General features: G+C 37.3%; 1 protein-coding gene across 1 annotated transcript; it reads right to left on the reverse strand.

The window, feature by feature from the left end:
* Positions 1–504: 504 nt before the first annotated feature.
* On the reverse strand, positions 505–22,678 carry TBC1D5 (TBC1 domain family member 5). The gene is made up of 10 exons (XM_067761339.1): positions 22,230–22,678; positions 20,277–20,456; positions 20,117–20,201; positions 19,922–20,038; positions 19,678–19,829; positions 19,570–19,620; positions 7,322–7,436; positions 7,132–7,268; positions 6,551–7,070; positions 505–4,809 (listed from the first exon to the last, which is right to left on the reverse strand). Exons 1-10 carry the CDS (start codon positions 22,364–22,366, stop codon positions 4,216–4,218), a joined length of 2,088 nt encoding a protein of 695 aa, XP_067617440.1. The 5' UTR covers positions 22,367–22,678; the 3' UTR covers positions 505–4,215.
* Positions 22,679–27,158: the final 4,480 nt, after the last annotated feature.

Below are 27,158 nucleotides of genomic sequence, written 5' to 3' on the forward strand. Positions count from 1 at the left end.
TGTTCTCAGATAGATAGATAATTAATTGAGAATCGCACTGCGACCATTGGTCTATTGTGCCCTCAGCTGCTTCACAACACCTAGCCTACATCTCTGATGAACCCTAGCAGTTCACCTGGCTTAAGGGATTTGATGTGAGAATGCTCTGACCATGGTGAGCCCATAAACTTAGCCCTATGTCTTGAGATTGCATCACACTCCAGGAGGATATGGTCCGCCGTCTCCGCTGATCGATCACAAAATCGGCATGTGTTGTTCGATATTATACCCAGATTTTGCATGTATCTATTCAGTCTACAGTGTCCTGTAAGAATAGCTGTTAGGATTCTTAGTGTTGTCAAGTTATGACCTTGTTGGACAGATATGCATTGCAGCTAAGAATTTTCGAGATACTTTATGTATTCCTCTCATGCCTGAGTGCTAGAGCAAATCAGTCTGGGTTTCATGTCATTAAATACTTCAGATTTCATCCCCCCATTAAATTGATCTATAAATGGATACATCATCAAACATACTGTTTTTATTTTTCTCTTAGTTAACTTTTTATCTTAGTTTTTATGTAAAATAATTAAATTTAAATCTTCTTATCAGTCTAAATATATTCTTTTCTCTCCAAGTAAAGCATAAACAAAATTTACATATTTGAGACTCAAATTTATATTAAATAGCTAACATTTTTCTGATGATTTCAATAAACTTAAGAGCTAAGGCAAAAAATAACGAAAATTATATACCAAAAAGCAACAACTTATTTATTATTATATTTTTATTATTATTATATGGGCAATTCTATAGATTTGTAACGTTGGACTCTAGAAGCTCATAATTCTGCGATATTTTGCAAACGTTGACAATAACATAGATATTTTTTTTTCCTAAATCATAAGTAGGTTTTAGGGCTGGGACTATCCGCATATTCGAATATCCGGATATCCAAATGGATATCCCATGAGACGGATAAAATCCGGACGGAATGAATATCCGGTTAATATTCGTTTGAGAACTATTCGGATATCCGGATTTATGAAGATCCGGTTAATAACCGTATTTTTGGATATCCAGTGAAAGCAACAAATTGATGTACATATGTTTATTTAACATTCATAACAAACAAAAAAACATGTTGATGTTTGTAAATTGTAGCTTTTTTTGACGTTCATTTAATAATCTACAAACATATTTTGTGAATAATTTTTCGATGTTTACTTCGTTTAATTCATATGCAGATACTCAACTTTTGTATTCCAGTATCCGTTTACGTATCCGGATAGCGATATTCGAATATCCGGTTTATCCGGATAGTTGAAAAATCCGGATGCAGTCACAGCCCTACTAGGTTTATTATTGAAAACTTCAGTTGTGTTTATCCGCAATAAGTCATTCATTGTAGAAAAAGATTAAAAATACGGTGCACCTCTCATACATGCTTCTTAAAGTCTCACATTAAAAAGGAAACTTATATTTGCTGTATTAAAAAGGCAGTATAAAGTAGATTACTACTATACAGCCGTCCATAGCAAAAAGGCAGTAAAGTGTAAAAAGTGAAATATGAAATTCCAGTTTGACGTTTTTTTAAACGCTTTTATTTAGGTTGACTTGACAGGCTGCACGGCCATTGTGAACGAATTCTGTAATTAAAATTTAAGTAACTTCCCGATAAGCTACAAGCTTGAAATGATAATGCAATAATAAGAAAAAAATCGTCGCTAGGTGGAGCAAGGATCGAGATATTCACAAAAATCGTATTTGTGGTCCGATTTGGCTCATATTTGGAACTCATAATACATACAAGAATAGAAAGTGACCTATGAAAAAAATCGTCACTGGTGGCGCAAGGATCTATATATTCACAAAAATCGTATTTGTGGTCCGATTTGGCTCATATTTGGAACACATAATACATACAAGAATAAAAGGTGACCTATAAAAAAATCGCCGCTAGGTGGCGCAAGGATCGAGATATTCACAAAAATCGTATTTGTGGTCCGATTTGGCTCATATTTGGAACACATAGTACATATATGAATAGAAAGCGACCTATGAAAAAAAATCGTATTTGTGGTCCGATTTGGCTCATATTTGGAAATCATAATACATACATGAATAGAAAGCGACCTATGATATCAGATTTGGCACATATTTGGAACAAATATTACATACAGTTCGGTAGAAGTGACATCAAAATATTTTGGAGCTGGAGGAGGGACAAGCATATGTACGTGGCACAGAGTCGAGTAAAGTCTTTGGAAGGATTATGTATTGAGGACTTAGATTGTAACAAATTGACAGGAAAGAGTCCGTGTAGTAATGAGTCACTAAATGAACTAAATAGAATGAGAAATGATAGGCAATTAAATAAAGACTAAAAACTTGAAAATAAAATAATTAAAAAAAAATGTTTTTAAGTTAAACGGTTTTATTGAAAACAATACTTACATGAAATAATAATATTACGAAAAGCTAGAAAATAATTAGGTAGGTCCTAGGTACTAGCCATCACACTCCTCATCAATCTAGGGCGTTGATCAGACAAATAAAGGCGTTGGACGCGTCAAATTTCTATTGATAGTCATACATATATAAGACAAACTGAACCTTAAAGAAGTTATGCTACGCCTCACATTTTTAGAAATTTCACGCCCCCAACGCTTTTATTTGTCTAATCAACGCCCTAGATTGATGAGGAGTGTGATGACTAGTACCTACCTAATTATTTTCTAGCTTTTAGTATTATTATTACTTCATGTAAGTATTGTTTTCAATAGAACCGTTTAACTTAAAATTTTTTTAAATTATTTTATTTAATTAAATAAATAGTTTTATTTGGTACACAACAAAAATTAATGAATGTGTCCTATTAAATGACTTTATGGAGAGCCATTATCATGTAATTCTGGTACATAATTCTTTTCGGATCCCAAAACTGCTGAAATGAAATTTACTGCCATTTTATTCGTTTTTTCATAAAAGAGTCGGACTTACATTGCTTTTATGCTTTGAAATCATTCTTAGGCCCGGTTTTTCAGTGCGAGTTCAAACTGCAGTTAAAGTTGACTAGAGTTTAGCCTTGCCATTTATATGTATAATCAATTTTCAGAGAATAAAAGCAGTAATATTTATATTATTCTGCTTTTTTGTCTTGAAAATTTGATTTTTACTGCTTTTTTTGGTTAGGAAATTTAAAATGTTCGATACATAAAACAAATTTTAAAACTTGTTTAATTTTTAAATTTGAACTTTTAATATATTGAGATACACCGGATATTCGAATAACCGGATAGCTAAGCAAAAATTCCGGATATCCGGATTCATAAATGGGAAATCCGGATATCCGCTGTTCGGCTATCCGGATACGTTAACGGAAAATCCGGATATCCGTATATCCGGATACTGGAAATTAAAAGTTCAATATCTGCCATGGTTCAACTATATACAGGTTGGCTCATCTGTAAAGCAACAAAATATGTCTGTTCAAATTGTCAAAATCTGTGTATTGGTGTTGGTGCGAATGGTATGGAATGGAAACATAAAACTTAGCAGTTTTTGTATGTGTAAGTAAAATGTTGCCAATGTGTTGGTTTCATTTTGAGTTTGCCATATCCTTTTGACAATGCCTTCGACCATGCAATGACATAAATAAAATCAGCTGATGAGATGAGCCAACCTGTACATAATTGAACCATGATATCTGCATATCAGAATTGAACGAAGAAAACATCGAAAAATTATTCACAAAATATGTTTGTAGATTATTAAATTAACGTCAAAAATTAAAAAGCTACAATTTTACAAACAAGTGAAAATAAGAAACGCCGTTAACTGATTTAAATGCTCCACGAATTTATTGTTATTAATGTTAAATAAACATATATGGTACAACAATTTGTTGTTTGAACTGGATATCCAAAAATATGGTTATTAACCGGATCTTCATAAATCCGGATATCCGGAAAGTTCACAAACTAAAATTAACCGGATATCCATGCCGTCCGGATTTTATCCGTGTCAATGGATATCCGTATGGAAATACGGATATTCGAATATGCGGATAGTCCCAGCCCTAATATTTATTACCTTTTCAAATATAAGTTTCCTTTTTACTACCAGTCTTCTTCATACAACTTTTTAATACTTTAGCAACATTTATGCAGTTGTAATATTACAGTGAATCCAAATATATAATATATATACACGACAAATGCAGTCCATACACAGTCATTGGTTATTTGGAGAGATTTTTGTAGCTATGTTACTGCTATTTGTTCGATCAATTTGCTTATTATTATACTCAATATGTAATGGGCTTACATCAACAGGCGCCACAACACATTCAGCAGGAGCAATCGTTATCAATTCGAATTCACGCAAACTACCTAATAGGCAAGTCGGTGATGTTAACACGTTGTCTTCTGGACGCATATAAGAATTCGCAACAATCGTGGCGTTTCCGTTAGATTTTTTACAATTAATAACAGAGTCAAGATTAGCTGATGAAGTAGTCAACTTAACGTTTTCTGCTATATTTTTATTAATTTTGACATTATCTTTCCTAGCTTTAATTTGTTGCTCGTTGGCTTCAAGTGCTTCATCAATTGGCGGTCTAGTCGCATGGATTGGCAGCATACATTTTATATCTAGAAAACTGCATAATTCATCGATGCCATCTAATGCTTGTATTAGTTCCTTCGTGCCATTTCCGCCACGCGGTATATGATTCTTGATAGTCGCTGCATATGTTTGAAGCTTATTGCGTGCTATAGAGATTATCATTTGTGCATTCCTTAATTCCAAATGTACGAGTTCTTGGCTCTAAGAGGAAAAATTAACACAAGAATTAATTATAATTAAAAATGTACCCACTCAGCATTCAGATGATTAAATTTTGAATTTCCCTACATATCAATACAATTTGATTACTCTTTCTGACTAAATAATGAGTTGTCATACAATTGAACAAAAGGAAAAATCAAATATGAATACTTTTGATGATCAAAAACAGAAAAGCATTTTTCGATCACTTTTTGGAATCATTTGTGAATTCCTTTGATGATTAAATTTTAATATTTCATAAAAACAAACAAAAAGAATAATCAAATATGCTTACCTTTGATGATCAAAAACTGAATATAGTTTATGGAATCATATTTGAATCAAATGTGTAACTTAGGTGATCAAATATTTATAATCATTTTTAATTCAGCTTTCTGAATATTTTGTGACTATATCTGTTCACTGAATAATGAATTTGATACTTTTAAAATTTTACTTTTCATTGAAAATCTTGTTTTTTTTTCACATACACACATTTTTTCAAACAAGAAGTTCAGAAAAAATATGTATATAAAAATTTTATTATTAAAATATTATTCAAGACAATATAATGTAAATGCTGCTCGTGACCGAAGATTTCCCCAACCATTTCTTCACCTTCGGCTTCCCAGAAAATACATTGGACAATACAAAGGTTGTGAGTTATTTGAACCCCAGGTAAGTGAAACTCTCTTGACATACATATGTACCTGGATATGTCTTCAACATCCCGTACCGTATCGTATTTTAAGATATTGACGATCATAGCTGATGCTCTGATGCTGGTGTTGTAGTCGCAGGTGTATATCGGTCAAGTTTGTTTGCGAGTGACCTGTGGTTCAAATAGCTCACTTTCGCATGCTTTCTTTTCCTGATGAAATAAAAGTATTATGTAGTAGTATATTATTTTGAATGAGATATGAAGAATAAATGCATCATATCGCATTCAAAAATCTCAACCAAAACGATTGAAATATCGCTCATTTACTTCAATAGTGTCATAACTCAAAAAACACAATTTTTCAGGAGAGCCATTCAAAGATTTTAACTGCCATATGTTGCGCATATAAAGGCATATTTTCATTTTTATAGCACGTGGTAATTTTTTAACTGGTCACAAAGATTTTTTTATACAACATAGATCATGATATTTTATACGTTTATATGTTATTAACTCAAAATTCGTGTTTTTTGAGTTATGACACTATTGAAGTAAATGAGCGATATGTTCACGACTATGATCAAAAAATGACTGTGAAAAGCAGTCAAATATTACTCTAAAACAATTAAATAGGAATCATAAATGATTATTCAAGAATAATCACATTTAAGGTACATTTTTCTCCCGACGATACATTAATTTTCGAACAGAAAATGCTTTTAAATTTGAACGTTTTTAATCATCTTGGGTATGATACTTAAATATTTTTTGATCAAAATTTTCAAAAAATTCTGGCTGGGTAAAGGTATTATAGGTATATTAACACTGTGCGCCAAGTGGGAAAACATACAAAAAAGTATATGTCACATGCAACGGTCAACATATCTGTATATTTATGTTAAGCTGCAAATTATTTGAAAATGTTCGTCTAAATATATATTTACTATAAATTTCGATTCTGCTCTTTTGACTTTGGCCATTAACAAAAAAAAAAATAAAATAAAATAAGTGATAAATGCGTTTTTCCTTATTGACGCCCTAGTGATAATAAAATACAATCTATGAAATGTATGGATCTACATTTTTTGAATATCCTTCAGCAATGGCGCTACTCTCCTCAGGACGGTCTTTTCTCAAACGTGTTACAGCAGCATGCTCAGCAGCATTTTGTGTTTGCATTTTGGCTATATTCTTCTGTGGTATACTAGACGAAGCAGCGGTATCAATAAATTTTCCACTTTGTATCGTTCCTTTGGCTTCGGCTTTCAACAATGCGCCATTACTGCTTCCTACACCACTTTGGTTATTCACTCCGAAATAAACAAACGCATTTATGGGTCGTTCGAATTTTTTCGGCATAAGCATATGAAGAGCATGTCGTAATATTAAATTCACATCTACATTAGTCGGATAACGCATTAAGTATGTAAGGCATGTGGTTTGATCACTCAATAATAATTTTTTACGTATACGTATTAACATTGCAACAAGTATATAATTTGGTAAATCAAAATGATCACTGTCAGCAAAAATTGCATCCCAAATGACTAGCAAATCGAGAAGAGGGAATTCGCGACCAAATAACAGGCGCAGCCAACGGCTATAAGACGTTGAAAAAATATATTAAAATTGTTCTAAATGAATTCAATCATTAAACTTACATGCCAAAGATATGTAACGGTATATCGAGTTTTAGCAAATAATTATGCAAATGTAAATCTTCCTTGGCCAGAATTTTCTCGCGTATCGAGTTTAATTGACTTATGATTTCTACACTATGTCCGCTGCTTTCTTTTGACTAAAATTTCAAATGTACTTGTTAAATTTCTTTGGTTTAATTTCGCAACCTACATCACCGTCCGCACCATCACCAACACTAACACCGCCACAATCGCCTGCTTTCTTCACGAAATTCTTGATACGATAATATGACTCAATAGATGACATCAAACGTGAAAATATTGAGCTGGAAAGTGGATTTTAAAGAAAAAAAAAACTTAGAAACAATCTGTAATAAACACTGCGGACTACGGACATCGTGCGGTAATCGCAGAACGTGCAGTTCGTCTGTGCTTCTCCTTTAACTATATGACTGTATTTTGCTATTGTGTGGCCAATTCGCAGTCGCATAAACGCATTCATTGAGCTATGCTTTATATTAAATTTTTATTTGTTACAAGTGTTAAAATACATAAAAATTCATCTTTTACAACAAATAAGACATAAATCTTTATATATAAAAATTACGTGTCACATTGTTTGTCCGCGATGGACTCCCTAACTGCTGAACCGATTTTGAATTTGTTTTGCACCCCGTGTGCAATTTGATCTAACTTGAAATATAGGATAGGTTATATCTCAGTTTATAGTCGTATAATTTTTTTTTTTTGAGATTTTGTTTAATTGACTATATTAGAAGTCCCATATTCCAAGTTAATATCAATATTATATGTTGTTTAATTAATGGATTACATTTCCAGTGTTGTATTGACGCACGTTGAGCTCCACCAGTACACAATGGTAATACCAATTGGTCAGAACTATGTGTAGCAGCTTGCTATTGAAGGTATTTTCCTTTATGCTATAGGTTATTATGATGTAAACGTTTTGTATTCAGGTCGTATTAATGAGTGTAGTGATTTTGTTGATTGTAGAATCGAAGTAGACATATATGCAACTTCTCTAATTTTGCAATATATAAAACGAGCTGCTGTACATTTGTGCTCATATACCTTTACAATGTATAATTTATCTTTTATACGCCTGTCAGATGGAAGAACCCTGTACAAGGTTGATTCTTTAGATGAAAAGAGTAGCTTTTCAGCAAAAAACAAGTTTTTATTTGAATTTCGTGTTCGAAGATGTCCATTTATTATCGGTTGGGTTTGAATTAAATTCAGGTATAGTTGTTATGCGATAATAACTCGCTTCAAATTGACGCAGATCCTCTTGATGCACAGTGGTGTGAGTTCATATCTTGCGGTTTAATGATAAAGCGAACAATGAAGTCTTTAAAGCGCTGGTTGTTGGTACGCGCTGAGACTGGACTGAAAAGGAATTGTGCTTGATGGACACGGTATGTGTATTATGTAAAATGACTTAAGCGATATTAAGTTATGCGTAAAAGTAATGAATAAAATTTATGATTTTTAATGAAAAGGTATGATTTAAATAAAACTTTTTAGTTAAAATGAGAATTTAGCTTTTTGTAAAAATGTGATTGGTTGTGTGATATTGGCTTTTTTCGTTGTTTAGGAATATTTATTATTGCACTTATCAATTTTACAAAGCTGGCATAAATTATGTTGAAGTTTGGATAGTGAAAGATCTGGTGATAGTGTCCACTCCCAACAGACACAGTGAGGTAAAGTGACAGCATTGATTCTGTAAAGTTACTGATTGTCATATGTGAGTCCTGAAAGTATGCTGGCTTAAATTTTTGATTTGCGAAGGAGGAAGTGATAGGTTGGAAAACCAAGGACTATTCTTATAGGTTTTAATAAAGGACCAAATTTGGGGATGTCAATTGAGTGTTCTAAAAATGGGTTATATACAAGATACCACTCGGTGTGAATGTTGTCATTAAGTAGCTTAAGAGCTACATCAAAATTAAAATTCGTATGTTTATTTAGACTATTATCTATGAAAAATATAGCATTTTAATCAGCTTTTCGTAGTTGTATTTGTAAAAGTATATAAAAAATATTATATAATATTATATGGAATATAAGTAAGATTTGAGTGATTGCACTTTATATTGAAGAATCTTCATAATAAGATTCTTGGGTTGGTGACTCCAAACATTGGAGGTAATCATTTTGGAATGATTCAAATCTATTCCTGATAGATTGAATCTTGTTGATGATTTCAGGATTTGTTTGCTTTTGGGAGAGCATTTGTGTGATTTTTAGCATTTCAAACATGAGTTTCTAGATTTCCGAGACGAGACCTTTTTGGTATTCAGCAGTGTTGTACACTGGATTGATGGTGGTATTTTTTGTAATGCTTTTGAAATTGTTGGTGGTCTTGGTTGTTGTGGCTTGCCTGCTGACAGGCTTGCGTACAAACTGACTGAATGTGCGTTTTCTAAAATTTCCAGAACTGCCATCCCCCTAATCCAGGGTGTTATGCGGACCGTGCCTATTGGACGATTTGCAGCCAGGGGATAAATTCGGCTGTATTCGAACGGAGCCTTCCCGATACCGGGCCACCTCGGGATGTATTAATGGCCTTACCACAGTAAGGAGCGCTGCTGTGGCGGACGGTTCTTTCCCCGTATATAATACTGGACCGCTGAGCCCGCCTTGTCGGGCAGGTGGTCGTACGACCAAGATGAACGACTCATTACCTGATTGTAATAAGGACGATGTAAAGAGGACTGTGTCGCAATCCAAGGACGACAAATACGAATTAAGCGATGCGTCGGACTCGGGGAGCGAGAGTAGTGCTGATTCAATGAACTCTGTGTTGGAGAAGCACACAAATGAAAACGGAGTAGAAGAGTGGAGAAGGGTACGGAGCAGAGGAAGTAAAAGAGCACTCTCGCAGTACCGTGGAGCACTAAGAATTGTACAACGCTTGGGAGCAGTGGTCGACCCAACAGAAGTGGAGATCGAGCGCTTGGAATGGGCCCATGAAGCGGTAGAAATAGGTCGAAGGCAGTTCAAAAGGTTTGCTGCGAGAAACCCTCGGTTCTGCAACCGGTACGAGGAGGAAGAAGCGTCGAATGGCAGAATGAAGAGGCAACGTTCGGCGGAAGGCGACAAGCCTGCTTTCAAGAGGCAGAAAGGACCCAGTCCTAGAGCCGCGAGGCAGGGCAGTCGCATAGACAAGACAAGTAGGCCCAAAGCTGTAAGACAGATGGGCTCCAATAGCGAGGTAGCAACTACCTCGAAAGCTGCGAGTCAGAGGGAAGTTCCAATTACGGAAGTAGGAGATAAGCCAAAGGGAGATAACGCTAAGACTCCGGGTTTCTCGGAGGCGCTAAAGGGAGTTAACGCTAAGACTCCGTGCGACAACATTGCGAGCTTGCGCTGGCTGGAGGAAGTGGTTCCAAACCTCCAAAGGCAAGGCACCAACGCGCGGTTTGAGGTGGTGGATAAAGCGCAAATCCCCACGGTACCAAAAGTTAAGGTATGGATACCATGCGTGATGAAGTCGGAGGATACACTGCGACTTCTGGAGAATCAGAATCCGAACATATCGACACAGGATTGGAAGGTACTTACTGTATCTCGGCCTACCGAGGATGGCCAGTTCTACATCTTCCAAATAAACAAGCAGGCGGGGGATATTTTGTACACGCAGCTTGGCAAAATGTCCTTTGGCACTGGCAAAATTTACATGCGACTCAGGAAAAGAAGTCCCGAGGATAAAAACCCTAACAGGCTAGAGGTGGGCGAAGTCGAAAAGGACCTCAAAAGCCTAAGGGAAAAAAGACAGGTGGAGGTCCTCGACGTCACCACGAACGTGCTAGAACAGGACCAACCGCTAAATGGTGCTGTGACTCGCACAGAGGAACACCTGGCACAACAGTCACGAGAGGCTGAAGGGGGCCTCGAATACTCTAAACCAAAAAGGCAAGGGGAGGACGACGACGTCAAGACGAAGGTGCTGGAGGGGGACAAACAGCCCAATGGTGCTGCGAGTCCTACAGATAAACCTCCAACACAGTAAAGTGGCGTCGAGCGAACTCCTCCTAACCCTTGAGGAGGGTTCGTTAAACGTGGCGCTGACCCAGGAGCCGTGGCTTTCATCGGGAGGAAAGGTTTCTGGCCTTAGCGCGCGCGGGTTTGGCGTTTACTACGCGCAAACGGAAGGACGGGTGCGAGCTGTAGTAATGGTAAGGAAACAGCTGCATTCATATATGCTGCCTAATTACACCACTAAGGATCTCGTAGCGGTGGCCGTTGAGCAAAAGAATAAGCAGGCATTTATCCTGGCGTCCTGCTACATGGCCCATGCTGCGGAGGTTCCACCGATGGAGTGCAAAAGGCTAGTACAGGAGGAAGGGCGCAAATGGCGGTTGGTCATAGGCGCAGATGCAAATGCGTACCACAATGCGTGGGGAGGAGCAGATACGAACGAGAGAGGCGAATCTCTGTTTTGTTACATCCTGCAAACCAATTTGCAGATAGCCAACAGGGGAAATGTCCCTACATACATTGGTCCAACATCCAGCAATGTTCTGGATATTACATTGAGCTCCGAGCGTGATATATCAAGGTATGATTGGATGGTTCTTGATAGACCATCCTTCTCCGACCATGCGTATATCAGCTTCAACATCCCCCTAAAGAGGGTAGAGAAGGGAGGAACCTTTAGAAACCCTAGGTCAACGAACTGGACTAAATTCCAGAAACATGTAGAGTAGAGTGCTCCAGCGAAACAGCACGGTTGAAAAAAGTCTTAGCAAAGGGAAACATAGTCCAGGGACTAATAAAGAAAGAGAACGGGGAATGGTCACGTAATAGTGAGGAATCCCTTGAGGTGCTTCTCGATACACATTTCCCATCGGGAGACGGTTTAGAAGAGCCAGCAGACATCACTCACACTTCGATCACGGAGCTAGTAGTGCCGGGCTTGGTGACCGATACCAAGATCGAGTGGGCAGTGAAGACGTTTTCTAAGTTTAAATCGCCGGGCCCAGATGGTATATTCCCGGCCATGCTACAAGTCTCAAATAGGGCGGTCGTGGAATGGCTTAAAATAATATTCGATGGGTGCATAAGACTGAATCATGTACCACACTCTTGGAGAACTGCTCTGTAGCTTTTCTACCAAAGGCGGGGAAGATCGGTCACGTGTATCCCAAAGACTAGAGACCCATTAGCTTAACATCATTTCTGCTCAAAACCTTTGAGAGGCTGATAGATGTGTACATAAAGTCCAACGTGGATGAAAAGCTGCTCTCCACAACACAGCATGCGTACACCAAAGTCAAGTCGGTAGACACCGCATTGCATAGGGTGGTAATAAGCATAGAGAAATACCTGGAATATAAGAAGTATGCTCTAGGAGTCTTCTTGGACATTGCCGGGGCTTTCAATAATGTTGCAAAATGGGCGATTATGGATGGTCTTAATTACATTAAAGTACATCCTGCCTTAATCAGATGGATCGGCTGCATGTTAAATTGCAGAAAGATTACATCACAATGGGGATTGTACAAGGCCACGAAATCAGTGGACAGGGGCACGCCGCAGGGAGGGGTGCTATCACCTCTGCTGTGGACGCTGGTCATCAACCAACTGATCAGACAATTCGATGAGGGACCCGTAAAACTTACGGCTTACGCAGATGACGTTGCAATTGTCATAAGTGGAAAGTGCCTTCCAACGATTAGTTCTTTGATGGATCGGGTGCTTCGGTATATTCATACCTGGGCATCTAATGTCGGGTTGAAAGTCAATGCGGAGAAGACGGATATGGTCTTGTTTACAAAGAGGTACAAGGTCCCAAATTGGACCAGGCCTAAGTTACGAGGGGTGACCTTACAGGAGAAATCTTGCACAAAATATCTAGGAATCATCCTAGACAGTAAGCTGTCATGGAAGCTCAACGTGGAGGAGAGGGTCAAGAAGGCCTCAACGGCACTCTATGCATGTAAAAGAATGCTGAGGTGTACGTGGGGCCTATCGCCCTCTCTTTCTCATTGGGTTTTTACAGCGATTGTAAGCCCTATTCTATACTATGGAGTTCTTGTTTGGTGGAAAGCCACACAAAAACCAACATACCTCAAAAAATTAGAGGGGGTATGCAGACTATCGACGCTTAGCATTACGGGAGCCCTGAAAACAACCCCGACGGCTGCACTGTATGCCATTCTGCACATCCCACCTGTAGACCTGGTAGCAAAGAACAAAGCGTTAAAGACCGCAACCAGGCTCGGTGCTTCGGGGCAGCTTGAGCGCCGACCATATGGCCATAGTAGTATAGCGTCATCAATCACAAGACGAACAGACTACATGATTCCCTATCTGCGCTTCGAGGGAGATCTTAAGGCCACAATAGAGGTGGACGGTTGGCGCAAGGGTGCGCAAATGGCAGATGAGGCGATACATGTGTACACCGATGGTTCCAAAGTAGTGGAAGGAGTAGGGTCTGTGGTATACTGCGCTGATCCGGAATTAAGCAGATCCTACAGGCTGCCGGATTACTGTAGCGTTTTCCAAGCGGAAATATTAGCCGTAACCAAAGCAGTAGAAACCCTGGAAGAGAATAGCTTAAGCTGCAACCGTGTTAACTTTTATATTGACAGTCAAACAGCAATTAAGGCAAGAATCTCGCATAGCACAGCATCAAAATGCGTGTTAGAGTGTAAGCAGTCTCTGGAGAGAATCGGGACAGGGGAAAGCATACATCTATATTGGGTCCCAGGGCATACGGGAATAGATGGGAATGAAAAAGCGGACGAACTAGCTAAAAAGGGCGCATCCCTTGAAGCTTGCTCCGTAGATGTCCCAATTATCTTGGGCAAGATTAAGCGAATGCGAGAGGTGCACATGATCGACCAAGTGGGAAAGGCGTGGGTTCAAGCGCGGGGCTGTAAAGTGTCGAAGATTATGTGTAGGTCTTACAACATTAGACTAATACAGTTGCTTCTATCATTAAAAAGAGAGGACTGTATACCCATGACGGGTATTCTGACTGGACACTGCTTTCTGGCGTCACATACCTTTAAATTAGGCTTGGTCAGTGATAGCAGATGTAGGAAGTGCGGGTTGGAGGAGGAAACGATCGAGCACGTTCTGTGCTCGTGCCCTGCACTTGCCAGGCTAAGACTCCAGCTATTAGGAGTGATACACCTGTCAGATCTAGAAGCAGCAAGCTTCTAGTATTTGCCAAGAGGACGGGGTTATCTTATAACATAGGTCCTGGTTTTTGATAGGGTTTTTCAGTTTGGTCGTTAAAACAAACTTTTGGTAACAGTACGGACTCAATCAGTCTATGTGAGGTCCTCATGGACCGGCCAGTTCAACCTACCTACCTCCAATTGTGGGTAGTTATTTCTCCCCTTAGCTGTGTGGTTTGTTCGACCACATAGGATGCAGATGGTTGTATTACAGTCTTTGTTACATTCTTGCTTACCGCACTTAATGCAGCGAGTCTTGCTTTTGCATGACATTTTGGTGTGACCAATACACCCGCAGTTGTCACATTGTCTTAAAGGTGGAAAATATGGTTTTACGTTTGTTTTGGTGTAGTTATAGAAGATATATTTAGGAAGTTCCTTACCTTCAAAGCCTATTTTAATTGTTGTCGGTGGTACATAAGTGCCTTCTTTTTCACCTTTTCTGGTGAATCGTCTTGCCGATCTAATTTTGATGGTGCTAGAAACTTCCAGTACGATATCACTATCCTCGAAACAGGTGAGTACACCTCTCACAACGCCGTATATTTCAAGTGCTGTGCGTGGGATGAAGGGTTTCAGGCCACGTTTTGTAAGTCTAGTGTCCAGTGTAAAATTGTTGGCTGCATATGTATTTTTGAAAATTATTTTGTATAAAGTTTTGCCTATAGCCTGTAAGTGTGTTATGTCCTTAAAGCGTTAGTCTTTTATTTGTGTGAAAAGTGTCAGTCCGGAGGTAATTTTTTCATTTTTCATGAAAGAGTTATCAGAAGAATCAACTAAGACGAAGATGTTTCCAAGAAAATTTTGTAAGTATAGAATTATATCTTTTTTGTCATTGTCAGCTTCAATTGAGGTAGCAGGTTTGGTTGTGTTTAAAGTACCGTTGCCTGTATGTATGTCATCGTCCATATTCATGTCATTCGAGGTTAACGTTTCTTTATAACCGCTATTTGCGGTTGCAAAATCACCTAACCTCACTGTCATACTGTCCGAGCATGTGGCCCCAATATCACAAGAATCGTCCTGTATTTTTACCAAACCCACTTTAGAAAGTTCACAAAAACCAGTAACTACTTTGTGTTCCAAAATTTTAGGTTTTTTGTTGGTGTTTTTATTTAAAGACTCAGACGCCAACGAAAGTTTCGTTGATGCCATTTTGCCCCTTGCACTTTTGGTTGAAGCTGCGCGCAAGGGCAGCTTTGTTCTTTTTTTGATCGGCAATTCGATCAAAATTTTTTTACTAAAAAAAGAAAATCCTAAACATAAAAAGCTATCACTTACCACCAATTGGTGAGAAAAAAGCCAAATTCCACAGATTAATAGAAGTCACAAGATTTTAGAACTGTAAATTACAGTTAGCTGTATTGTTTTTATAAACCACTGACTTATGAAAATACCCGCGCGTGTTCACACTCGCCAGTTTTCAAATTCCGAATGATGCAATATTATTTTATTGCAAATATTTGTATATGTTTATACGTAATAATAAAATGTTACGTATACGCACCGGCACTCATATGGTGCCGGATATATTTCCGTGTAATTGGTTGGTGTTTAATTAACGTGCTTATCAATAAAAAATATTATAGCGAATGATATCAAGTATAGCACATCACCAGGCCCGTCGAGATGGTGTGGGAGGGGGCGGGGAGGGGGGGGGGGGTGGGGGGGTTGTGAGGGGCCCGCGATTTAGGAGTACTAAGACTTTTTTTAATTCAGGAGAGTCTTTAGTTGTTCCATGTGCAATTTTTATGCCGAATTTCAAAAGCAACGAATATCTGCATTTCGTTTTAATATTATAGTGAAGTGTGAAAAATAAAAATCTATATATATAAAAGGAAAGACTAAAATGTGTGTTAGTTGGTCGCCGGTGTTTGAAGAGATGCGTCGGTCGATTTTGTTCAAACGTGGACCCGGGTACCCCTAGAATGTGTTTATAGAATATGGATAACAAATGAAAGATTATACCGCTGGGTGACTGGGGTCTCGAGATATAGGCCAAAACGTGGACCCGGATACCCCTAGAATGTATGGGTAATATGGATATCAAATGGGTGGGTAATATGGATATCAAATGAGAGCCCTAAAGTAATTTTCATTGTGATATACGATTTAGTCGCATCAACCTGGCGAAACTGATAAATATGCATGCGAAGCCGAAATAGAGACATGAATTAATAATACCCACATACCTATTTACATATGTCCTATTCGATTTGCCTGAAATTTGGTATATAAATTTGCCTATATTAGTATTTACGATCATTTTTTCCGAGAAGTAGACCAGAGACGGACTGGGACTGGGATTAGGACTAGGGCCGGGACTGAGACCCGGAGTGGGACTGGGACTGCAACAAAAGAGATAGACTGAGAGATAGATAGAATGAGACGAAGATGGAGATAGATGAAACGAAAAAGACGGAGGGAGGATAAAAGGATTAGGAAAAAGTGAAGAGAGCGAGGGAAGAGTTAGACGGAAAAAGCTTTTTAAATGTATGCAGATGGCCAAATTTAGGGCAGAACAACGTCTGCCGGGTTTGCTAGTATTAATATATGATATAAAAATTATATCCTTGGTATATCTCAAAATGATATAGTATGCCTTTTGCGCTGCATAGGCAAAACAGTCTCATTCCCCATTTGATAGGTTTCTTGGGCATATATTGCCTCAAAAAAGTCCTTGCTTTAAATGGAACAATCATCTCATCCACATAAAGGTTTTCATCTTTTGGAATAGTGTATGTCTTTTGTATAAATATATTTAAAAGCGGCCACCGTGGTGTGATAGTAGCGTGCTACGCCTACCACACCGTATGCCCTGGGTTCGCACCCCGGGCAAAGCAACATCAAAATTTTAGAAATAAGGTTTTTCAATTAGAAGCAAATTTTTCTAAGCGGGGTCGCCCCTCGGCAGTGTTTGGCAAGCGCTCCGAGTGTATTTCTGCCATGAAAAGCTATCAGTGAAAACTCATCTGCCTTGCAGATGCCAGAGGCATAAAACATGTAGGTCCCATCTGGCCAATTTGTAGGGAAAATCAGGAGGAGCACGACGCAAATTGGAAGAGAGCTCGGCCTTAGATCTCTTCGGAGGTTATCGCGCCTTACATTTATTTTTTTTATTTTTTATTTAAAAGAGGGCGAATAAGATGCAGTTTATCGCTATGTAGTGAACTAGTTGTAAACTTTAAACCATTTCGCAAAGAATGGAACTTTTGTCTCGACATATTTTCGGGGAATGATGGTATTACGGTACCCATTATCCAGTACATTTCCAAAAGCGGATAACCGATTGTACCAATCATTATTTCTAGAGAAATAAATTTTAAATGTTCTTGAGTAGACAAATTTAAAGATTTCCCATTTTTTTATTATTGACGTCTGGTTTGTTGAAGATACCACTTCCTGAAGAAATTTTCCTGTAAAATATTCCTAAAAATACTCTATGGGTAATTCAATAAAGTATTCTCTGGACTGGTCCAAGAAGCTTTTTCCAACGAAATCGGTCGGCCTTTTTCAATGGCACCTGTGGAGTTTGGAAAACACTGCTCTTTTGAACTGTCCCATCAACTGAATGGCTAGCTACTATATCAATTTCCCCAGAACCCTCGTAATTAGCAACATCTATATCCTGTATATTTATTTCATACGGCCCTTCTCCAGAAAGCTCTTCTAGTAAAAGGTTTCATTGTCCTGAAAGGCATCTAATAAGTTGTTAGCCAGGTTATCTTCGTCCGATTCATAATCTAAATCAGAAATATCGCAGTCGACAAAAGTAGTTAAAAGTTTTTTAATTTATTTTTTACCTTTTAATCTTCTAGACTTTTTTTAAATTATTTTGCTGTCAGTAGAGCTAAAAACAAACGTCTGTGTGTACACCGTTTACAACCAAAACGTGCGTTTGTATCCATATGGATACAAGGATTGTTTAAAAAATCGGCGAAGCTTTTGCACATAATAAATTTTAAAAATAATTATGCAATATGTTGAATTAAACGATTTTCTACGTACTTGATGCGTTCAGAACCAGATATATGCTCACATATATATGTGATTTCTACCTAACAAAACCCATTTTACTCCAAAAAACAAAAAAAAAAAAGAGATGGCCTTTTTAAAACGCTATATTACTATCACTTAAAAGTGAACCTAAAATGCTTTTATTGAAAGTGTTTTTTTAAAGCTTAAAATATAATAAACAGTTGAAAACTAAGTTACTTTTTTAGGGTGGAGACTGTCAGCTCCCCGCAAAGTTGAATGTATCCATATGGATACTATATAGCGAAAGGGTTAGAGGATATTGATGACAATTTGTGAGTACACTGCTCTGCTACTGCACTTTTACAACAACAAAAATGGCCTACAACAACAAAACAAAAACAGCTGTTGCAGTAGTGTTACTTTTTATGACAGAGTATCACGTTCTTCGGCAATTTGACCAGTTGTGGCCACATTGCGCGTTCGTTGAATGAAATGTTGACAATCTACCATTACTGGATATGCAAACGCAACATAAGAATTTTACTGCGCTATTGCAGCACATTAGCTGTGTTTTTTTACATCTATAGACGTTTACGCTTAAACTTTATATGGACTGCTAAGCGTCAAACTTTAAATACATCTCTGAAATTGTTGCGCATAAAATTATTACTACTAAATTTCAATACGCATTATACTCAGATGTAACTGATATATGTGTCTATGTTTCACCTCAGCACTAATTCTATGTTTCACCTCTAAAAATGGTGTACACCCACAATTCATCGCAACCGATTCAGCTATATGTTATACATTATGGCCACCAGAAGTTTTTGTCTCCGATTTTAGGTACACCCTGTTCTGTAGCTAGTTATTTAACCACTGCCGCTAGATGGGTCTCCTAAGAATTATCTAAGCGAGGATAAACGTTTTTTTAACGCGCAAACGTACACGTATACGCGTGTAAAAAAAACATGGCTATTATCTAGCTTGAGTATCAGCAACATTCCATCAATTAAATACCACTTTAGCATTATTACAGTTATTGTTTGGAGGTAATATCGAAACGGAGCAGCACTCAAATTGGCAGATAGTCACGGCCTAGTTCTCCCTGCAGGTATGTCGCGCTTTATATATTTTATTAAAAGGAAAAGTTCCTACTTGCACGTTACTACCGAACTAATCAGTAACAACTTGTTCCAAACTACCCTCGAATAAGCTTTCACAAATCTTAGATACATATATATATACGTGAAGAATAACTACTTACTACGCATCAGCTTCTAAGAAATTCGAGTCAAGCGCATTCAAAAGAAGATCGCTGAAAGAGGAAACTTAAATTTATCACAGATTTTAATATACCATAAGCTTTAATTACCTCGCGGAAGGATGTTTAGATATTTCCAAAAAATGCAGCAATGACTGCTGATCTCCATATAAAACAAATAATATAGGAGCGAGAATTTCATGCATGCCCTGACGATAGCACATATAAGGATGTTCACGAGCATAATAGAATAGAATATTACACTGCATATAAACGAAAAACGAAAAACAGTTATATATATAATAGCGGGTTTTCTCTCATAGAAAATAATAATAGTAAACAAGATTAAACGAACCATGGCATTTTGTATAATTTTCTTGCGAAAGAAATCTACACCTGGAAAGGTCCTAACCACATCTTGGCTTATAACTGCAAAAAGTTCCTGATCACTAAAATATTGGTTCCACACGCTCTAATATATTGAAATTAAATCAGTTGTTTGTATTTGTTCTATGCACACATTTGTATTTATTCAGCTATTTGCACGTACCTCTTCCGATTGTGAAAGTGGATTATCGTCAGGTATTTGAATATCATGAGGATCTTTTATAAATTCATCTTTTAGCTTTTCATAACTATGTAGCAAAGAAGTTAAAATTGTTACGGTTCAGTGTTGGCTATTTATTTTACAACAACATCATTTTACCAACCGTTTTCGTTGCTTCTCGCGTTGCTCCTTCCAACTACGATAGTCTGTATTCAAAACACGCAATAGCAATGACCAATATATACTACGAAATTTTGAGACTTTTAAATCTCCTTGGAATGCTTGTTCACGTATATGTTCGGGGTCTTCATCTAAATATTTAAGCAATGATTGCCATTCTTCTCTGCAAATAAGTTTAAAAAAATAAATAAAAAGCTCAAAACCTGCAACAAAACCGAGCGGGTCATAGGGCTGACGAAATTCCTGAAGTAAGGAGATACACGTGAACATCAATGATTCCAAAGTAATGGAAGAAGTAGGGTCTGCGGTATACTCTGCTGATCTCGAAATAAACAGATCAAACAAGCTGCCAGATCACTCTAGTGTTTTTCAAGCGAAAGTGGTAGCCGCAACGAAAGCAATAGAAACACTGGGAGCGAATAGCTAAACTGCAGCCGTCTGTTAGAATGTAATAACCGCTGGAAAGAATTGGAATATGGCAAAGCATACATCTATATATATTGGGTCCCAGGACACATGGGAATGAATGGGAATGAAAAAATGGATTAGCTAGCAAAAGGTATCACTCGAAGCTTGCACCGTAGACGTTCTAATAAGAGTTGGCGAGAGTTGCACATGATCGACCAAGCAGGAAAGGGGTGGAGCCAAACGCCGGGCTGAAAAATGTCGAAGATCAGAACCATAGACTTACACATTTAATCTTATCATTAAACTGAGTAGACTGTAGGTGCCGAAGAACGTGAAGCTCTGCCATTAAAAGTAGCATGACGTCAACAACTGCAAGTAGAACACACACATTCTCCTTGATTAGAGGGCTTAAGTTTCAGACACCATACCACCCTTTACAGCAGTGTATATCAGAAACAGATAGGAACTATTAGGACTATGTAGCTAACTCGTTCACACCAATAAAGGAGTTTTTACGCTGATAATACGACAATGTTATCAGCGCCGAAGGCTTTAGATAATTCGATCTTATTGAAAGCTCTCAACCTCCAGATCAGAGCAGATCCAACGGGGGCTACGCGATGCAATGTATTACCAGGCAGAACTTATTACTGCATGAAAGGCATTTAGACGACCTTATATATACGGACGAACACAAATACTAAAGAGCCCGAAAAAAAAGCGCACGTGATTCAAGGGGTTGTGAAGCGCAACAATCTAATCGAGTTAACAGTGCGAGGCTCTGGCGACCCCAAGTTCCGTCAAGAGAAGGGGGTCGGATGACCTTGAGTCATATCAAATCGTTCCACAATGAACTTTATGGTGCTCTTTTCAGGAACGTGCCGGATAATTATCCGGCAAAGGTCTATCAACATAGATAAAAATCCTCCAATACTTTCGGAGTCTGCTTGTCGCTATAAGGAGACCGCAAAAACACGGTCATAGCGAATAAGAAACATTGTTCGAGTAAACGGCCTTCAATCAACGCTTTATACAGATTGCACAATTAAAAATATATAACTTAGAGGAGTCTTTATGATATAGTTTTGGCTGTAAGTTCCATTAGAGCGCCATTACCGATTACGGATAAAATATGTTTAATTGAAATTTGATGGAGAAATTAGTGTACGGTTTCTTCTAGGAGAATTATCACTCCCGTTAAACTATTATATAGAGTACTCAAGTATTCCTCTAGAATCTAGGATGATCCCTCCACCAACTCTTATTTATGTTTATTCTCAAAGTGTGGTGCACTAATGGAAAATGTTACCATATCTTTAGTAAACATATTCATCACTCACACAAAGTGCAAAGTGAGTAAAATTATCCGCAACCAATTTCTCACCATCATGATACATACTAAGGAATGCTTGATAAGGAAGAATGTACTTATATTTCTACATACTCTGCAATTTTTTATTATGTTAAGAAAATTTACATATAGGTTAAGTACAAATGAATATTATACAAAAAATCCTTTGGGAGTTACCTGTAACGTTCGGCAGATGACATTGTATCGGTCGGTGGCACTACTTCCTGTCCTCTTTCTTCCTTTATATTTGCTGATATTTGGGAGTTATGTACTGGCATATATTGTTTAATAGCTTCAATGCCTTGCACGTACATTTTCAATTAAATTGTAGCTCTATATTAAAACAAAGCATTTCGGATGTTCATCATCTTACTAATGTGCTATATGTAAAATTTTCGTTCTCGTAAACTTGTTTTTATCATGATGGAAATATAGAAGGTGGCGCATTGCGCATGTAAACATTAGTTCAGCTGTTTTTTATGAGCAAGTTTTACGTCATTTTCTTTTAGCTCTTGTATTTTTCTCTTTCTTTCATTAGCTGAAGCAGGCAATTATGAACTCGTGAATCCACAAGCTTCTGTGTGATTTTTGTGTTTTTATCAATTTGCAATTGTTTTGTAAATAGCGTTCCAGATGATATATCGATTTTTCTTTCAATCGTTTCTTAAATAAATGTATCGAGCATCGATGTCACAGTCCTTGCCGGAAATGAATACCACATGCACAATTCACATACAGAAGATTGTGCACGAGTGTGTTACGAGTTCAAAATTGCTTCGTTCTGCGCATCTACGTCACACTTGACTGCTTCAGCGAATGAAAGAAAGAGAGAAAAAACAAGAGTTGAAGGAAAATGTCGTAAAAATTGCCCGTAAAAAACAGCTGAACCAATGTTTACATGCGCAATGCGCTACCTTCTATATTTCCATCATGTACCATATGCATCGGGAACAATAGCCATCATCCGGTGGCAAAGATCCTGAGCCAGATAGAAAATTTTAACAACAACGATTTGAGCCAGATAAATCCAGAACGAAGTTTGGTTCAATTTGTGACCCAGATAATTCGTTAATTACTTGTCTTTAGTTTGGCAACGCTGCCTTTAATTAACCTACTTTTTCGAAAATAGATGTCGTTGCTTAGCATTTCGCCGTATGAGTTAAATGAAAAACAGCGGCGACATCTGCCTAACACAGTTCACGTGTGCGAAAATATCACGACCTCTGCTTCTTAAAGGTTCATGCACATTATACGATGCGACATTTAGCGACACGTTCCGACAAAATATTCGCGTTATTTTTGCCTAATTTGGTCGTGTCGTGTCGTACGACTGTCGCTAAATGTGTATGGTTCCATAAGAATACATGCAAAGAATATTTTGTCGCTACATGTCGCGTCGTATAATGTGCATGAACCTTAAGTCTCTCAATAATCCAGAGCATTCCGTGAAAATTGAGCGTGTTCCTGAGCTGTAAAACTCACTGGATGACGGCTAATATTAGCCGTTTTTTATTTTAATGTATATAAATCTACTTTTGCGGGTAAAAAAACGCTTATCATCACTTAGATAATTTTTAGGAGAGCCACCTAGCGGCAGTGGTTAAATAACTAGCTACAAAATGGGTTGTACCGAATAGCGGAGACACGCACCTCTGTTAGCCATAACCTGTATAAAGGGCCAATTAATGGTGACTTATAACCATAAAACCATAACCAGATAAAACAGCTGATCGAACCTACCTTATCGAAATCTGTGTATCCGATTAAAAGCCAAATTAAACTTCCTTAAGGGCCAATTAATGGTGACTTATAAACATAACCAGATAAAACAGTTGATCGAACCTACCTTATGGAAATCAATGTAATCGATTAATGGTGCCATACTATAACGCTAACGCCATAATCAAACTCAACGTAATGAAATCGTGATTGAAAATAACAAAAAAAATCTCAAATAAGTTCAACAAAATTCAAATGAAATATAAAAAAAAACAATATAAATTCCGGCAGCGGCGCACGGATAACTTTGCTCCCTTCTTGGCCTCTCTCCTCGGGTTTGCTTTTCTCGTTAATTAATGTTTGTATACGCAGCTATGCCCCAATGCCAGGACAGGAGCGCCAAGATGCTCCTCTACTCCTTTGACGTATAGCCTGGCACCGTCTCTATGCTTCCCCTTCCTCGATATTAAATACTACCCCGCTTTTGTGTGTTTGGGACTGTGTTGGTGGCTAGTGTGGCAAGTTCCTTTAATTTAACAACCCCGCTTTTTTTTGTGCTTTTGTGACTCTTGATGGTGGCAACTTTAAATTTTTGCGCAAGCAATCTAAATGTGTAGAGGGGAAGAATATTAGGGACTAGGGTCATGGCGGCAGAGAAAGACACATTAGGGTGAATGTGAACTTATTATATTTATTGAATTTTATCTAGTTATGTTATTTTATTTATTTACTTGCTTTTATCTATTTATTTCATTTTACCAGGGATGCACCTTAACGTTAAGCTAATCGTTTATCAAAAAATTTCCACCGTTTCCGTTGAAACACTTCGAAATATTATCGATAAAGAAATTATCAAAATAAATTGTATCTCGTTTTTAACTGAAACGAAAAGCTTTCGTTAACGTTAAAAACGTTAACAAAAACGTGATACTTTATGTTTGAATTGTGCTGGCAATGCTATAGCAATGGTGAAGCCGTAAGGTGGCAACAACGAGCGCACATACACAAACAAACTCTATGTAATTTGTTTGTGTAATTCGTTGGTGGTAATGTCAAAAATACTTTGAGAAATGTTCGTACTGTCAAAATTCATGAGAAAAGTTGCAATCAGCTTGGCTAATGCTTTCACCTTTAATGACTCCGCCATCAATCAGCTTTGCCAGCATAGTTTGAAATTAATAATCAACATAAACGATTTGATTTCGTTTTGATGTGGCAGAAAACGAAACGAAATCATTTGGTTAATTTGACGATCTTAACGTTAATAAACGAAACGAAATGACTTCGTTTCGTTTATTAACGTTGATTATCGTAACGAAATGATATCGTTTCGTTGGTTAAGCATGCCTGCATTTTACCTATTTATGTCATTTTATTTATTCATTTGGTTTTATTTATTTTACTTAATTTTATCCATTAGATTTTTATTAAATATCTCGATTTATTTATTTATGTTTGTAATTTTATTTATTTAAATTAGCTTTATAGTTTATTTTATTTTATAATTTTAGTTAATTTATTTTAATTTAATTTTATTTTTAACTTTCATTATTTTATTTAATTTTATTACTGAATTTTATCTTTGTATATAATTTTATTTATTTTACTAAATTTTATTTATTTTAGATATGAAATTTTATTTAAGTTAATTTGCATTTTTAACATTTTTTTTTTATCTTTACTATTAGTTCATGCACCATGGACTGGGGAAGGGGGTTTCACTGGACTCACCTATAATTGGGGCTGTTGTCAACCAGGATATGGGATCCCGGTTCGTCCTTGGAATTCCGTTAAAGTACCCGTTAGCACGGTTTTATAAAAATCGCGAACTTTTTTATCGCAAAAAAATATATAATTAGGACTTGCCTCCGCACTCACGTAAGCCAACTTTTCTTTTGAGACATGCTCTGCAATCGTTTGGCGGTCGTACCCGATAAATCAAAAGCCTTTCTTTCTCACCACTTTCACTCAAGAACGAAAGACACCAATACATACGATCCTATTTTGGCGGGAATCGACAGACAAACTTTCACGGACTAACTTCACGCATACTAAGAGATACATGTTCGAACATATATACATTTGCTTTCTATCAGCTATCAGTTACTAACCCATGTAAACGTAGCTATGCTGGTATCATGGTTCAATTATGTACAGGTTAGCTCATCTCATCAGCTGATTTTATTTATGTCATTGCATGGTCGAAGGGATTGTCAAAAGGAGATGGCAAACTCAAAATGAAACCAACACATTGGCAACATTTTACTTACACATACAAAAACTGCTAAGTTTTATGTTTCCATTCCATACCATTCGCACCAACACCAATACACAGATTTTGACAATTTGAACAGACATATTTTGTTGCTTTACAGATGAGCCAACCTGTATATAGTTGAACCATGGCTGGTATATGCACATAGATGCATACGTAGATGTTTGAACATCCTTACCATCGCATTAACCCACAGGCTGCCGCTACATACATTTGAACAAATTTCTATATATGTATTTTTGTTTTCATTTTATCACTTCACATTATGTGAACCCCCTAAGATAACGTTTACATACGCCTTAATCTACAATAAATCGCCAAAAGATAAAATACATATTTACATATGTTACATCCCTGGGAACTATATTATTTTCTGTAAAATTTTCACGTATCTCTGCTTCTAATTAGAGATAACAAAATAGATGTGTTTTTTTACATCTACAGACGTTTCGCTTAAATTTTATATGCACTGCTGAGCGTCAACTTTAAATACACCTCTGAAATTGTTGCGCATAAAATTAGTACTACTAAATTTCAATACGCATTATACTCAGATCTAACTGAAATATGTGTCTATGTTTCATCTCTACACGAATTATACGTATCACCTCTTAAAATGGTGCGAGTCCACAATTCATCGCAACTGATTCAGCTATATATTATGCACTATGGCCATCAGAGGGTTGTGTATCCGCTTTTCGGTACACCCTGTGCTGTAGCTAGTTATTTAACCACTGCCGCTAGATGGGTCTCTCGACAGACACATTTTTTGACAATTGCAGCCATTTTGCTCCCAAATCGAATTGACATCCGTTACCTGTGTTGTTTCTTTGCGAATTTTCGAAAAATATTAGTAATAGAAATAAGAAGCAATCAGTTTACCGATAAGTCCTTAACTGCATAATTTCTTAGAACACTTATTTTAATTTTATGATGAATTTATTAACTATGCCATGATCTATTAGTGTAGCTGAACATAGGTTTTATGAAAAGTACGGACACCAAGGAATCGCGCACTTTCGTAAACCTACATATGAACATACGAAACCTAAACCAATTCAAAATTCATCGTTCAACGTCGAAACCTCGACTATTAAATCTATTCACGTAAA

The sequence above is a fragment of the Eurosta solidaginis genome, chromosome 1 (assembly GCF_040869045.1).
Source record: "Eurosta solidaginis isolate ZX-2024a chromosome 1, ASM4086904v1, whole genome shotgun sequence".
In the NCBI taxonomy this organism is placed as follows: domain Eukaryota; kingdom Metazoa; phylum Arthropoda; class Insecta; order Diptera; family Tephritidae; genus Eurosta; species Eurosta solidaginis.

What these genes read in the sequence shown, in the direction of transcription:
- TBC1D5 (XM_067761339.1), bottom strand. Translation starts at nt 22,366, where the DNA reads ATGTACGTGCAAGGCATTGAAGCTATTAAACAATATATGCCAGTACAT. An exon ending in AAATTATACAAAATGCCATG is followed by an intron (nt 19,830 to 19,921) that starts GTTCGTTTAATC and finishes GTTTATATGCAG; the next exon opens with TGTAATATTCTATTCTATTA. An exon ending in TTCTTAGAAGCTGATGCGTA is followed by an intron (nt 7,437 to 19,569) that starts GTAAGTAGTTAT and finishes TCCACTTTCCAG; the next exon opens with CTCAATATTTTCACGTTTGA.